General features: G+C 41.2%; 1 protein-coding gene across 1 annotated transcript in view; it reads left to right on the top strand.

The window, feature by feature from the left end:
- Positions 1-16,280, top strand: part of CLINT1 (clathrin interactor 1) — a 131,231-nt gene that overhangs the window by 99,128 nt on the left and 15,823 nt on the right. The window contains exons 6-8 of the mRNA XM_077468413.1: positions 475-652; positions 939-1,176; positions 6,749-6,821. Of these exons, the coding sequence (XP_077324539.1) occupies positions 475-652; positions 939-1,176; positions 6,749-6,821 (489 nt within the window). The remainder of the gene's footprint in view (positions 1-474; positions 653-938; positions 1,177-6,748; positions 6,822-16,280) is intronic.

Here is a 16,280-nt window from a genome sequence, read left to right as displayed (position 1 = left end):
AATGAATGTGCTCAGTGCTGTAAATCACTCAAGTCACGACTCATAAGTCCTTTAAAAGTGTTAAACCTTATCCGAGAATTTTTTTTAAATACATAGATGACAAAGTAGATTTCAAGCTGTCAAGCAACCTTCCATTCCTGGCAAGCTTTGCCAACCAGAGGTTGACGTAGTTTGTTGGGACTTCTAGTTTTCTGCTTGGTGAATGACCTTCATTTCTTGGCCATTGGTGGAAACTAATCGTTGTTAATTCCTTTTTCTATATGAGGCACATCAATCATTTACTTCTACTTATAATTCTAGCTCAGAGCTCTGCACCCAGTACATTATTTTCTTTGATTGCTGGACTCTGGTGCACCTACTATGTTTTCTTCTCGCTGCCTCCTGGCAAAAAAATGAATAATTGAGGTAATTGCCTAGGCATAGTGGGATTGTGGTATGCCAATGCTTTAACTTGTCCATACTGAATTTCAACAGGTGACCGATATGACTCAGAGCCTAGGTCCAAATGGGACGAGGAGTGGGATAAGAGTAAGACAGGCTTCCCATTCAGCGACAAGCTGGGGGAGCTGAGCGATAAGATCGGGAGCACCATAGATGACACAATCAACAAGTTCCGGAGGAAAGACAGGGAAGACTCGCCTGAGCGGGGCAGGTGAGGGGAATCTAAATTGTACAAGCACCCAAGATATCTGTATTGCTGAATCGCTGATACCATTTAATGCCTACAAGTACACGTAAAAGCTTTCAGATTAACTTCCGTTTTCTTCTCGAGCCCCCTGTATCCTAAGGCCAGGCTGTACACTTGGACTTGACATCTGGCCAAGTTGACGCAAGCCTGGGCACTAGCACTACACTCACTTCCTTAATAGTCAGATGTCAGTAGAATATAGGCTCTGCCTGCTATGTTTAAAATATCAGGTTATGTCATCACTTCCCAGTGACAGCGAAGAAGACAAGAAAGCAAACCGTGGTAAAGGGTCAGAGTTCAAAGATGAAGAAGAGACGGTTACCACCAAGCACATCCATATCACTCAGGCCACAGAGACCACCACCACCCACCGCAAACGTTCAGGAAACCAACCCAAAACCATCGATCTGGGAGCAGCTGCACACTACACTGGAGACCAAGACAGTCCAGAGCTCACATCGACTTCCGGCCAGCCCCCCTCTGCCAAGGTCTGATATACTTTTATGCCTTCTGTATTAAAATAAATATTATGGCTACAGCATCCATTAGTTGCACACTAATCTATCTTCTCTGTGAGCTGCACACCTCTGTATAGGCTCTTCTTTTAGTTCTTCAATATCTTTCTTCACCTGCTCAAGTGAACTAACTCCATTCATTTCAGTTCAGAGTTTTTACTTCACTGGAGTTGATTTAAACTCAATATGTGTTTTGCCACAAAGAACAAAGCAACAGGTTTATTTACACAGAACTGTTTACTCCCTGTGCGGCTCTACTGATTAGCACAGAGCTGTCATATGCCACATCATACTTGCAAACACTAGCTATTTCCTTTGGTTCCCAGCATTGAAAGGAGGAGGAGCAAAGCAAAGGAGTTGGGAAGGGGGTTTCTTTGCCCATAATGAGCAAAGCACAGGTTTAATGGAAAGTGAACCAATTGCGTTGGCTGAGGCTATGCAATGACTTTGGCAACAGTCACTGGTGCATTCCTGAAAGTTACTCCTACTTCCAGGATAAGGGTGCTACTGTCTATGGTGCTGAACAGGTGTAGTCTGTGTTGAGACTAGCAAACCAATAATGGAAGCCTTCAGACATGTTAAACAGTGTCATGTGTTTATTTTAAGTGTTTTAGGATACATTTACACCAGCTTTTGGTGGGGCTGTGTTGAACAGCTGTCCCAGTGTGGTAAAAGGTCTCCAGTGTGGCCAGTTCATGCCAATGTTCCAATGCAGAGCAGTCATCATACACCGGCCGATAGAACGTTATGAAACTTAACTGTGTGAAATTTCTAATAAAGTAGAACTATAGGCAAAACTTTTTGAGACAATGTAAGGGAGGGTTATGACCCCTGATGGCTTATTTTTTTGCCATCTGTGTGCCATTGCAGAGTTTTACTTTCACTTCCTGTCCCATAGCCAAAACAGGAAGTGAGCAAAAATCCTTGCAAATTAAGGGATTTCCTTGGGGACCCCAAGTCACCAGAATTGGGATCCCCATTGGAAAATGTACCCTCTTAATTTTCTGGAGACAACTAAAAAATTGGGGTTTTCTTTTAATTTCACTTTTAATACCAACGGTAAACTTGACAAATAGAGAGGGTGGATCTCCAAAACGGGGGGCACAGACAGCAAAAAATCCTAATAGGTGTTCTAATCAGTTTCTACTGTGTCCAAAACTTAAAAAAAATGAAATAAAAAAAGAAAAGTTTGCTTTTAGTTATATTTAAAAATTAGATTAAATTAAAAAGTCAACAGTGTGGGGCATCGAGAGCAGTGCACCAGCACTGCCTGCACCACCGTGCATTCCAGCCACAGTGCGCTAACGCAGCGGCCGGTGTGGATGGACCCTAATATTCATTTTGATTGTATCAAGACTTTTTTTGAAACTCAATATGCATTTTTAGTTTTCAAAATATCCCTGCTTGTTAAATTTTGGCTCGATCAGTGCAGCTGGTGCTGACGAGTGTATTCTGACAGGAGGGAATACCCCCTGCTGTCTGCATACAATAGTTCCACTGGAGGGATTCCCCACACAATCGAGGAGGATGGGGGAAGCAGTTTTCTTTAATTTAACTTGCTGGTTGAATGAAAGAAAATTGTGTATGGCCTGCCTAAGGGTTGGTGGAGCCATAGGTGTTGTGATGTATGTCAGTGAGCCATCGGTCCCACTTTTGACCACATTACTGTTAGTTGCAGAAGACCTAAGCTTTGCAAACTGTGTAATTCACTGTGCACAGTAGGAAAGTTTTGATTTAGGCTGGGTTCACACTGCTGCGGGGGGAGATCCGGATGTGATTCGCACCGCAAATCACATCCGATCTCCGTAGCGATGCGAGTTCAGCCATACAGATAGTATGGCTGAATTCGCATCGGTCCCGCAGCAAACTCGCACTGGACCCTTTTTTTGGTCCGCAACAGAATCGGATCGCATGGGGGTTCACACCATGCGATCCGATTCCTGTGCGAGTCGGCAGATCGCACTGCGATATGCGGACAGATCTGGGGGTGTCATTAACATATCATTGACACTCCCAGCCGTCCGCATAGGGCAGTGTGAACTGCCGGCAGGAGGTGTGCGATGCGGGAAAACGCCGCGGATTCGCGGCGTTCCCGCATCGCAGCGGTGTGAACCCAGCCTTAAAGTACTTTATTAGAAACTGAAGCTCTGATTGTCTCTCCATTGGTAGTTTGTTCCTCAGTGCAATTGTCAGAAGTTTTGCTGTCAGCTGAGCGTTTAATCAACCATTTAGTAGCTAGTAAGTTAAAATCTCAAGAGTCCTTTTGGCTGTATTTACCAGCAGTGTGTTTATGCCAGCTCTGGAGCGCCTCTTGCCTTCCGGTCACAACAAAGGGAAAGCTATACCCCACATATGCTTGCGTAAAAATGTACTATTCTTATTATTATTTTAGTGTTCCATCATTAAAGTGGTATATATGCCCCAGCATCCATGTCTCCTAAGTCTGTCAGAATTTATGGTACCATTAGGTATAATAAAGTTTGTTCTACCCTGGCATCTGTGAGGCAGAGCTTTCCTTTTGTTGTGACCAACTGGGTCTTTGGTCTCTGTATAGAGCAATCTGCATATCACCTCCTCAATTTGGGGCAGGTAAAAATACAGCTCATCCATGGGGTCCTATGAGCTCTTTTACAAAGGGTTACTTTTTAAAGTGATTGTAAACTTGAGCTGTTGAGCTGGTTTTGTCTGTGTTGCAACCCGCCCTTTTACACAGGCAAAACCCGATCAACATAGCAAACCCACCCCGGACCATCGCCACACTGTAAGGGTGCCCTGCAACAGCAAGGCACAATGTGAGAACTACAGTCTCCCACCACTGTTTGTATACATTTCAGTTGTGGCTGTGAAATGGTATCACCCATCGAGAGATGCCTTCTACGATGTGCGCTTGCGCCCTGGTCATGTCACTCCAGCTGATCGGCAAATCAGCTGAAGTGCTGCTCCATCCTGCGCATGCAACTCAACTCAACTATTCAATGGGGGGACTTCTTTACTAAACAATGGCAAATGTTTATCAACATTGCTCAGCGCTGAGATGACTATAAACATAATTTTGGTACCTTTAGATCAAAAGGATGAACTTCGGTCTGTAAATGAGGTCAGTTGAACCACCTAAAGTCTAAACCTTTTTCTGACACTTGTTGCTTACAAGTTAAAATCAAGATTTTTTGCTAGAAACATACTTGGACCCTCCAAACTATATATATATATATATATATATATATATATATATATATATATATATATATATATATATATATATTAGCAAGACCCTAGAGAATAAAATGTTGGTTGTTGCAATATTTTATGTTACACTGTATTTGCGCAGCGGTCTTTCAATCGCAATTTAGGGAAAAAATACACTTCAGTGAATTAAAAGAAAAACTAAACAATAAAATTAGCCCAATTTTTTTAGAATGTGAAAGATGTCACACTCGTGAAACAATCTTAATCTTTATTCTAAGCAAAAAAAATCATGATTCTCATTTTAGTCAGAATCGTGCAGCTCTACCAGGAAATAACTTGCACTTGTTTTGAGCGTGAACTGCATTAGATATGTGCATCTTAAAGAAACTAAGTAACAAACTTCAGCCCGTGAAGGATTTACCCCCTTAATGACAGGCCATTGTTTTTGCGATACGACACTGTGTCAATTTAACTGACAGTTGTGTGATGTTGTAACCAAACAAACTTTGTCATTTTTGTCCCACAAGAAGCGCTTTCTTTTGGTGGTATTTGATCACCTCTGCTTTTTATAAACGAAAAAAAAGCAACCAAAAAAAAAACATTCTACTATAAAATATTTCCCCAAAAATTTTAAATAACAAATTTCTTCATCAGTTTAGGCGAATATATATTCTGCTATGTATTTTGGTAAAAAAAAAATTCCCAATAAGCGTATGATTGCTTTGCACAAAAGTTAGAGCGTCTACAAAATAGGGGATAGATTTAAGGCATTTTTATTATTTCATTTTTTTACTAGTAATGGCAGCGATCAGTGATTTTTTTTTTTTTTTTTTTTTTTTTTTTTTTTTAAAGAGGAAGTAAACCCTGATGAATTTACTTCCTCTTTGATTCCCTGCAAAGGTAAAGCATAATGGACTACTATGCATCGCATAGTAGTCCTTTATGTGTCACTTACCTGACACAGGAGCCAGTGAAGTCACCGCTGTCCCCTGTAGTGCAGAGCCTCCATCTTCTCGGTGGGTCTCGCTGCTCCGCCGCTGTCATTCGGCGAAGCCGCGATGACGTCACTCCTGCGCATGCGCGCGGGAGCCGGCACTCGCGGCATATCGCTGTTGACAGCGGAGCGCTCAGTGCGCCCGCCGTAGACAGCGGCGCCTGTCTTTCGGCAAAGGTAAGCCTTAATCTAGGCTTACCTGTAGGTCAAAGTGGTTTGTAAGGGTTTACAACCACTTTAAGCGGGACTTCGACATTGTGGCGGACAGATCGCATACCTAACTGACATTTTTTACTTTTTTGGGAACCAATGACATTACTACAGTAATCGGTGCTAAAAATATGTACTGACATTTTACTAATGACACTGGCAGAGAAGGGGTTAACTGTGTTCCCTCCACTGTGTGTTCTAATTGTATTGGGGAAGGGCTCACCGGGACAACACACAGATCCGTCTTCCTGCATAGCAGAAAGACAGGATCTGTGTGATCCCCTGTCAGAACGGAGATCTGCCTTGTTTGCACAGACAGATCCCCATTCTCTCACTGCAGGAAACGATTGTGGGTGGCCACAGAGGACCAGTGCATAGGAAGGAACATGTTAGACCTTAAATATGGGTGTAACATGCTGTAAAGATGAACTTATCTTTTTTTTTAAAGTGTTACTAAACCCACAACCGTAAAATCAGTCTGTATATGCAGCATAGCATGCTTGTTATACTCACTGTGGAACTTAAGGCGTTAATCCTCTGCAAGGCTGTTTTATCTTGTATGCACAGATCTTCCCCCCTCCTGCACTGTCTATATGGGGAAGGCCAACTAACACAGGCAGGGTAGCCGACCTGCACATGCTCAGTTGTGTCTTTTATGCTGGAGAGAAAATTTACTTGTTCTCAGAGCTAGCCAGGTCACATGATATTGACATCACACATGTGGGCGTGTATACAGGCTGTAGTGGAAATCTACCTGAAATCTCAGCACTGGAGAAAACTGCAGTTTATCATGTAACCGTGGTATACAGATGAGCGAAAAGGGTATTTAGTGGCTGCATTTTTAATGTAAAAAGATGATTTATAAGCTGTGGGCATTGGGGGGTGAACTATTTTCATATTACTGGGTTTATTAATACTTTTTAAGCGAATAATGATCATAATTGTTAGAACTACATCAACCAAATGAGGGCAAGGTAATCGGGTTTAAAAAAACTATGAAATTACAAGTTTTCTTTAACCTACCTTTTATAGTGATGGGTTTCCTTCAAAACCGTAACTGATCTTGTACAAGCACTTCACACGCACGGCCAAATAGTATGAATATATTCTTGCACGATTGTCAGTATACTTACAGTTTGTCATTTTTTTCCACAGACTTCTAGTGATTTAAGCAAGAAGTCATCTAATGATCTGGTCGATTTACTATTTAATTCGGGGCAGCCAGCAGGTAATCTAACCACAGACATAAGATGAGGTTAAACACTGTAAAAAAAAAAAAAACAGAAAATGTTTAGTACTCTATTTTTTATGTACCAGACCACTCTACTCTGTACACTGTTATGTAGAATATACTCCATTCCAATAACCATTATAATACAGTTATCAAAAATGTTGAATTTTGCAATTCCACCAGTCAAAAATAAGGTAAGCTTTACTTCCATAAAGCATTTAATAGAAACATATATAGATACATGATATAGACAGATTTTTCAGTGAATGGTATATTTCCTCTTGTAAGTAGTGCAATATTGTAGTGACTGCAAGTGATTTTTGACTCTTTGCATTCCAATTGTTTTAGGATGTTTTTTTTTTTTTTTGTTTTTTTTGTTATGTTTTTTTTAGCTGGAGAAATGTTTTCAGTTACTATGACCTATAGTCTAAACCAGTACTGTCCACCTCTCAACTTACCATTTCAGCAAATGTCAAAGAATAGGAATCCGTTAGCAAGGACATACTTGCATGGTTATCATGTAAATTAACAGAAGATATTTCTCCTTTTTGATAGACTTATTTATGTATACTTCTTAACCAGTTCGGATCCAGAGCAATTTTGTTTATTTTCCACATGCATGTAAAAATCTCAAAAATTTATTAAACCTCCAGAACTTTACGTATTTTCTGAAAGCGGAGGTTCTGTAGAACAAAAAAGGTGATAGTTGCAATTTTTGTTTAACATGATATTTGTGCAACTGTTTATTAAACGCAAATTTTCAGGAAAAAATATAATAAAAGGAATTTTAGCACAAAACCACATCGTATAATACCCATTTTTGGTTAAAATATAAAAGATGAGGTTGCATCGAGTAAATAGACATCAAACATTCCATGGTACACAAAAAAACGCGCTGACCCAAAACACATTAAATCAAAAAAAAGGATGAAATAAAAATAAAAAGGCTGCAGCAATATGTGATAAACAGAGTACAGGATGGTAACAAGAAAAACTGCGCCACAAATAAAAGAAAAAATATTATATAAAAACTTTTTATACTTGCGTGTATATAGATAAATACATTTAAATCTAAATTGCACAACACGCAGTGAAACCACCAATAATAATAATGGTGGCCAATGTCCACAGTGAAGTTAAATTATATGTGCTAATATCAATCAATTCAATCGATGCATAGACGGACCACCATAATAATAATAACCAATATGAAACTTAAAGTGATAAGTGCTGCACAATCTCAAAAATGAACAATTGTGTTCTAAGTAAAACATAAATAAAAAATTAGCTTTTTGCAGTTCTTAAGTAAGCAGGGTGCTAATAAGCTGAAATAAACAGTCTCTTAATACATCCAAATCTTTATTAGACCACCGCTGAGCTCAGTATCACAAAGTGAATAACACCACCGATATCGAAGCCGCTTACCAGATGGTTGAGATTTGGACAGCATTCATATAAACACAGCCTTAGTCTTTTCACAACGAGACCGGACAAACACCGCAAGACTCTCCCCGGGTATACAATGATAAGCCCTTGGACTCAGCAAAAGGTGTGTTTCGTGGCAGCATGGACCATATAAATTAAAAAAGGACCATAGCATAATGCTGTATTTAATACAAAATGTATTTAAAAGCAAATGGTACTCACAATATTGCAGATAGTGAGGACATTTAAAAACAAAGATGCCGACCAGCACACATGGAGCCCTTCCGCCTTTGTGAGTAGCGTGGTGACGTCACTGCAAGTCCTCCCAAACATTCCATGCTTTAAAATTGCGGGCACCTGCGATATCGCAAAAACCAATGATGCCCAAAAAATCCCCATAGGTGTCGCTTTAAATGCCTTTGCAACTCATCAATTTAGAGTTAAAGGGATTGTAAAGGGTCGTGTGTTTTTTTTTTTTTTTTTTTTTTTTTTTTTTTTTTTTTTTTTTTTATAAATAACAAACATGTTATACTTGCCTCCTCTGTGCAAGGGTTTTGCACAGAGTGGCCCCCGATCCTCCTCTTCTTGGGTCTCTCAGTAGCGCCTCCTCTTCTCGAGTGCCCCCACAGAGAGACTCATTCTGTGTCCATTTACACGGATGGCAGGACTCTGCCCCCCCCTGGCTCCCGTGTCACTGGATTTGATTGACAACAGCAGGAGCCAATGGCTCCTGCTGCTCTCAGTCTATCCAATGAGGACCCGAGACAGTGGCTGGAAGTAAAAGTGGATCTCTGGGGGCTGCTGCACTACAGAAGTTTTTTCACCTTAAAGCATAGAATGCCTTAAGGTGAAAAACCTTGAGGGTTTTACATCCCCTTCAATAGTAATTCTTGTGCTAGAATTATTGTTCTCACTCTGATGGTTGCAGTGATATGTTACATGTGTGGTGGGACTGCGATTTACATGCGTGTGCACACCCTGGGCTTGCATTTATGTACGGTGTGCTGGGCTACGGGGTTTTTTCTGCAATTTTTTTTTTTCTTAATTATCGTTTTTATTTTTATTTTTTATTTTTTTTTAGCACCTCTTTGCATTTTCTTATTGATCATCCTTTAACTCTTCACATATGAAACATGCAGCATTACATTACTCTTGCTTTGACACATACAAATGTTTCCAAAAGGTAGTTTACTCCTTGGCAAGCAGTACAGAAAACAGTGACATTAACTTTGTTTAAAAAAAATAAAATAATTAACTGTGCCAGTGCGAAAAATGATACCCAGAGACTACATCTGGTCATCACATCTTCTATAAAGGAATACTGATACCTGCCTCAGAGTATTGTATGTGGAGAGCTATCCACATGTTCCTTCTGAAAAGATGCTCTAACATGTACTAAGTGAAGTACTACTGCAAAATGACAGTATCCTCAAAAGTTCAATATATGTGATGTACCGGAGTACTGTCCGTTCTTGTCACCACTAGCACAAGGAATTTTAACAAAATTTTAATTTAACAAAAATGTTTACAAAATTTAAAATGGATGTACCAGTATTAAAGAACATTCTTCATATACATGCACAATATTTACTTTTTGCCCTTTATGTAGCTATTATGTCCTATTAACAGGAATTTTCCAGCCCAAGTCAACACTTTGCCAAGACCTCAGGTTATCTTGAAGAATGCCTGGTCAATTACAATTTTTACTTTTAATAAAACCCTATGTGATAGCGTTAGACAGGTGACTGGTACTTTTTCTTTATGGAGACATCAAGGGACTAATAGACCCCGAGTGTCTCGCCTGCCCTGCACACCATCTAACCAAGCAAAGATCGGCTTGGTTAGAAGCATCCCCTGGCTGTTTTGGCCAGGAAAGGGTGCATCTGAAATCGTAAGAGACATCATGTCCGGTTTCACTGTTTGCAAGTGAGATTGAGGCATGGTTTTGCCTCGATCTCACTGCAGTCTCTTACCCTCGCCGGCGGATGTGTTCCCGGGTGTCGGTAAACACTGGACAGCCCAGGAACCACGGGAGGAGGGTAGGCTCCCAGCAGGAGGGAGGGACACACTGCAGCCGGCTGTGAAAGTGGTCGGCAGCTAAGGAGCTGCTGCATCACTCACTTTGAAGCCGGTCGCTGGCTGAACAAAACCCACACAAGCTAAATGCATAAGAAAATTATATGTAGCAACACCACTAGAATGATGATAAAGTGCCTGTACTTTCAACAGTCCAGCATATGTCCCAATGAAGAAAACGTCCACTATAATTCTCCATTGATGGTGCGTCTCAGTGCAGCTAACAAAGTAATATCGCCACAGTGTAGACCCTTCACCACTTTGCACTCACCAGAAGATTAAAAATCATTAGCCTAGCAAAACACTCAGAGTAGATGGTATGCAGCCAGCGAGGAGCCCTGTTTGAGAGATGCTAACTACTCTAAAAATGTACATACTTTATTGTACAAGATGCATTGGTTATTTTGGTATTCAGGCTTCCACAAAATGCCCACTGACAGTTATTTGTTTTTTTTTTTGTTTTTTGGGCTGAGGTGTTTAATCTGTCCTCTTCTGCCTAGATCTCAACCTCAATACAGGGTAAATGATTCCCAAATTGTATCAAAACCCCTTTACTCATTTCTGGTGTTTATGGGTGGTTCTCTTTTCTCTCCACCTTTGATCCACTGCAGATTTGGCACTTGCCTACTGTACTCAGCCATGCTCCTTAGCCTATAGCATGACAGCCTAGGCAGGCAATTTCCTAAAATCCTTATGACCAAGATATTCCCTATGTTAGTACATTCCATTCTTGCGTTGGACAAAATAAGTTTTTCCTGCTTGGGTAACCTTTGGGCAAACGGCTCCGTCAAGTAAGGCAGCCCATAATTGTATAATTTTTTTGTTGTTCAAACATTTGATGATCATCAGCTATAGCCTTCGGCACTGTTTGGTCAGGAAAAACCAGATGGGTTGGTTGTATAGAAGTCGACTGGTAGATTGACTTCCTTACAACCGGGGAAGCTATGCATGGATCTAAATTAGTCTGGCCTCTTCTGAACTGCCTGAATTTTGATCCATGTATGGCCGGTTAAACAAAAATAAAACCTCATCCTTTCATCAAGATTTTTTTACTCGTACTTCGTTCTCTATATACACCTTGACCTGGCCATACTTCTTCTTATAATTTAGAACCCTGTATATCCTGGATGACCTTACACACCCTTTTCGTACAACTCAACACCTTCCATTCCTTGTGCAACCTTCTACTGCACAGGACACGTCCTTGTCACCCAATGAGACTCCTACAGGCCTTGTGGTCACCCTGAGCTATCCATGTAAATTAAGGGATTCTCTTCTGGGGACCCTCCTAAGATTGCTTTTATTTTTTTGGCCCTTGAAACCACCTTCATTATCTTGCCGGCCTGGCTGACTCAACATCCTTATTCATATTTAGGGATTGGGGTCTGGTATGACATCTGTGGCTACGCCATGTTTCCATGGAAACTTGCTCCCCTTTTCTCTCATTTCTTCTTGGAATTCCCCCCTTGGGGCCCCTCTTACCATTCCCGTGGTCATATTTTGTATTTTTATTTTCCTTCATGGGTCTTCTACTGCCTAAGAAGTAATCAATCCTTCCTTTCCTAGCCCATGCCCCATTAAAAATGGGTTCTGGGCAGATAGAGTTGTGAAGCCCTCCTTTGAGTGGAGCCACCACCCAAATTCTGTTTCTTGTTTCTCCCCAAAAATTAGCTGCTTAGTTATTCAATCTCTGCTGTTTCTCTTGTGAAGTGTTTCTTCTGTAAGGCTACTCTTACACTCAGGTGCCTTACAGGTGCTATAGCGCTAAAAGTAGCTCCTGTAAAGCGTTTTTCCTGTCACTCCAGTATGAAATTCCGTGGGCTTTCACAGTGAAGCGGTGGGTTGGCAGGATGCTAAAAAAAAAAAAAAAGTTCTGCAAGCAGCATCTTTGAGGCGCTTTAGGAGCGGTGTATACACCACTCCTAAAGCGCTCCTGCCCACTGAAATCAATGGGCAGCGCCAGCAAAGCTTTGCTGCAGCAGTGGTTTGCGGGTGCTTTTAACACTTTTTCGGCCACTAGTGGGGGTTAAAAGCATCCCGGTAGCAGCCGAAAAGCGCCACTAAAACGTCAGTAAAGCGCAGCTATAAATGGCAGCGCTTTACCACTGACGTCCCAGCGCCTCAGTGTGAAAGTGCCCTTAACAGTTTGTTTTGAGGCCGGTTGGCTTTCCTGTTTTCTTCCTGTGGGCCTGTTGCAGCTGTTTAGCTCTCTTGCTCCTTTTCTCTTGATCATTGATTGGGGATGTCCCATAGATTCTGAATTGATTCCTGTGCAAAAAAGATGAGTAATTTTGACATACCTGTAAATTCTGTATCTTCGAGTACGGTACAGGACACAGGTCCCTCCCTTATCCTGTTCTCTCTATTGCTTGCAAAATTGGAGCCTCATGGATTGGGCGGGTTTATATGGGGACACTAGGGGCAGACCCAGCAAAGCTTTTGCCAGTGTGCATTTACCTGAAGATAGTGGCATATAACCCATGTTCTATGAATCGATTTCTGTTTTTTGTATTGTACTCCAGTATATAGAAATTTACAGATATGTCAAAAATCTTTTTTTTTTCCTGGCTAGTCCCAAAGGGCAAGGGGGGATGCCTGAGCAGTTGGAGAGGGAATCTCTCACAGATTATGAGCTGAGGTTTACATGTTAAGCTAAAGTTTCACTGTGTGAGCAAGGTTTGTTACTGGAAACTGCTTTGGAAGCTAATCCAGGGAACCTGGGTGCAGGAAAATTGTGAATACCTGTCATGTAGTTATTCCATACGCATTAGAAGATTACGTTTGTTACCTATTCTTCCAGGGGATGACCACTTTTACTGCTTTTTGGAAGATGGAAGGGGCTTTTTTTATTTTATTTTTTTCTTTTTTCCTGCTAAAGAGCCCAGAAGCCTACAGAGCAAGGCCACCCAGATGCCCATTTTTACATATCAGTAGCTCGAGTAAACAGCAGTGTGGGAATCTTTCTTCTGTTTCAACTGTAAGGGTTGCCGTCTAATATAAGATTGACAGAATGTGAGATCCATGTCTTGTGACAATTTTTAGTTTATATGGTGACAAAGCATACCTTTTATGAATGAGATTCCTTATTTTTCTTGATTTCTGTTCCAGAATCCATACAACTTATTTGTTCACATTTCTGTCCTTTGTACCTTGCTACTTGGCCCCTACTGATCTCCCAAGCAGAACCATTTTATGTTCTGTCCAATTGGCAGTGCCAGATGGTTAGAATTTCTTGCAGAGTTGTGGCAGCCCGGGCATTTCGCCAGGCGTCAAAAGTGGTCTTTGGGGATACTTGAGTGCTGGGCAGATGTTATGGCACCACCTGCCTAGCCAGCTGTGCTGAGAGGACGGTCACAGCAAGTGCGGACCTGAGCAACTGAGCTCCACTTATTGTGTTTTATACCGGGGTGGGGAGGGGGGGTGATGGCTGTTTTTGTGTCAGCACTGCTGTCCCTCCATTACTGTATTTATCTTATCAAATACTTGTGGTATACAAGTCATATTTAAATAGATATATGGATGTGTTGTCTAATAAAGGTTTATCTAGAAAAGTCCTATTGGAAGAGAAAAATATTTCCTGCTTGACATTTGTCTTTGTCCCTTTTTCTCCCTAAAAGGGTACTAATTCCTTGAATGTGGTTGAATTTCAAACAGTTTTGAAACTTGTTTTAACAAGGTCTAAAGTGGTATGCAGCAGTCTAGAGTATATTACATACATCATTGTGTACAGAGTGAAGTGGTATGCATATGAGATGAAAATCTAAACTAGAGCATGCTAAGAAAAAAGCAGCTTTTGATGTATACCATTCCAGAATATGGGCTGCTTACTTAAGGGTAATGAGACAATGTAAAGGGCTATACCTTTCACACACTTGCTGGGTTTTAGCTTTAATACATCAGTGGGATGAGATGCATTGTATTTACTTTTATTAATATAAGGCCCTTTTCACACAACAAGCCCACTTGGATCCGCCTGTCCGTTTTTCCAGCGGATCCAAGCGGGCCATCCACTGATTCCTATGGGCAAGCGGATGTCAGCTGAGATGTGTTCACTGACATCTGTCTGCCACCCAATCTTCTAAAAATCAGACATGTGACGATACGTTCAGCTTATCGGATGAGAGCTAATGAAAACGGACATGCTGTTTTTCGCCGATCTCCCCATAGGAATCAACTGGGCTCTGACAGGCCCCTCCCCGCTCAGTGAGCAGAGACTGATCTGTCATCTGCCGGCTTAGCGGAGATCAATGGGGCGATCTCCTGCTGAGCTGGCGGACACCGCTAAATGAATCTGCCCCGTGTGGAAGGGGCCTTATACAGGATCTATATAGTGTCAACAGTTTGCATTTTGTTTTACAAACAAAAAGGGAGACCATACAGCTACAATACATATCAAGACGGCAGGTAGGCAGACCCTGCTTCTGAGAGTTTACAAGCTAAAGTGCAGGGATAACGATACAAATGGTAGTGACTGTTAAAGGATGAGTTGATGGAGAAATGTAAAGTTCAGTTTAGAGATTGGGGAGGGTATGAGCCTCTGTCAGGTTTTTACTGATGTCTGTATCCCAGCAGGTACACAGCAATAAAAAACTGATTCTAACCTTTCCCTGTTCAATCCAAAAGTAAAGTAAAGGTTTTGATTGAGGTTGGACTCATTTATTGGCTTTTCCTGCCTTAACCACTTTAGCGCCAAAAGGTTTTAACCCCTTCCTGGCCAGGCCATTTTTTTTTCTTTGCTATTTAGCACTGCGCTACTTTATGCGGTAATTGCGCAGTCATGCAATACTGTACCCAAACGACATTTTTATCAATTTTTTCACAGAAATATAACTTTTTTTTGGTGGTATTTGATCAACACTGGGTTTTTAGATTCTGTAACCAAAAAAAGAGCTAAAATTTTGTAAAGAAACACAAAAAAAAAAATATATACAGATAATCGTATATTGATTTGTGTGAAAGTTATAGAGTCTACAAACTATGGTGTGTGTATATATACTGAATCACCAGGCGGTGATCAGCGATTTCTAGTGGGAAATCTAACACAAGTGACACTGAGTGGGAACTGGCTAACTGACATCACTAGTGACACGAATACAGTGATCAGTGCTAATACTATACACTGTCACTGTACTAATGACACTGGCCGGGAAGGGGTTCACATCTAGGGGCGATAAAAAGGTTAACTGTGTGCCTAACAATATGTACTGCTTTTTAGTAAATATAGGTTTGTTTCTTCTCCCTGCTTTGCAGAAAGAAGGAACAAACAGATCGTTCCTTCTGTACGGTGCCCTGTATTTGTCGACACAGCGCTCTGGACTGTGATTCGACACATCAGCAGGTGCTGGTGATGAAACATTGGTCAGGACCTGCTGACAAAATCCCACTGTGTCTAATCACAGCAGGAGTCCAGTCCCCGGAGAAGGCCAGCAACGTATGGGTATGTCGCTGTGCCTGTATGGGCGGCTCGTCTGCAGTACTGTACATTGCGGCCAGGCAATCCTTAAAGTAGAACTATAGACAAAACTTTTTTTTTTTTTCCCCATTTTGGATAGAGTGCGGGAAGTTTATAACCCTGGTCAGTTTTTCTCTTTTTTTTCGCCATCTGTGTCCCATTGGGGAGGTTTCCCTTCACTTCCTGTCCTGTAGCCAAATAGGAAGTGGGAGGAAATCCCTGCATTTTAGGGGAATTCCTTGGTGACCTCCAGGTCACTAGAACTAATGTCCCCATTGGAAGATTTCCCCTCTATTACTTTTCTGGGGACAACCCAAAATTTGAGGTTTTTGTTTTACTTTCATTGATAATGGTAAACAGGACAAATGGGGAGATTCACCCTCTCTAACGGGGACACAAACAGCGATAAAAGCTGGCAAGCCTTCTAATCCCTCCGCATTCTACCAAAAACTAAAAAAAAGTTTTGCCTTTAGTTATACTTTAAGTGGTTAAAGGGATTTCCT

This window comes from Lithobates pipiens, unplaced genomic scaffold (assembly GCF_037356315.1).
Source record: "Lithobates pipiens isolate NorthernLeopardFrog02 unplaced genomic scaffold, aLitPip1_a1.2 Scaffold_8, whole genome shotgun sequence".
Classification (NCBI taxonomy): Eukaryota; Metazoa; Chordata; class Amphibia; order Anura; family Ranidae; genus Lithobates; species Lithobates pipiens.
Note: the sequence above shows the minus strand (reverse complement) of the source record. Positions and strands in the feature narration are given on the sequence as shown.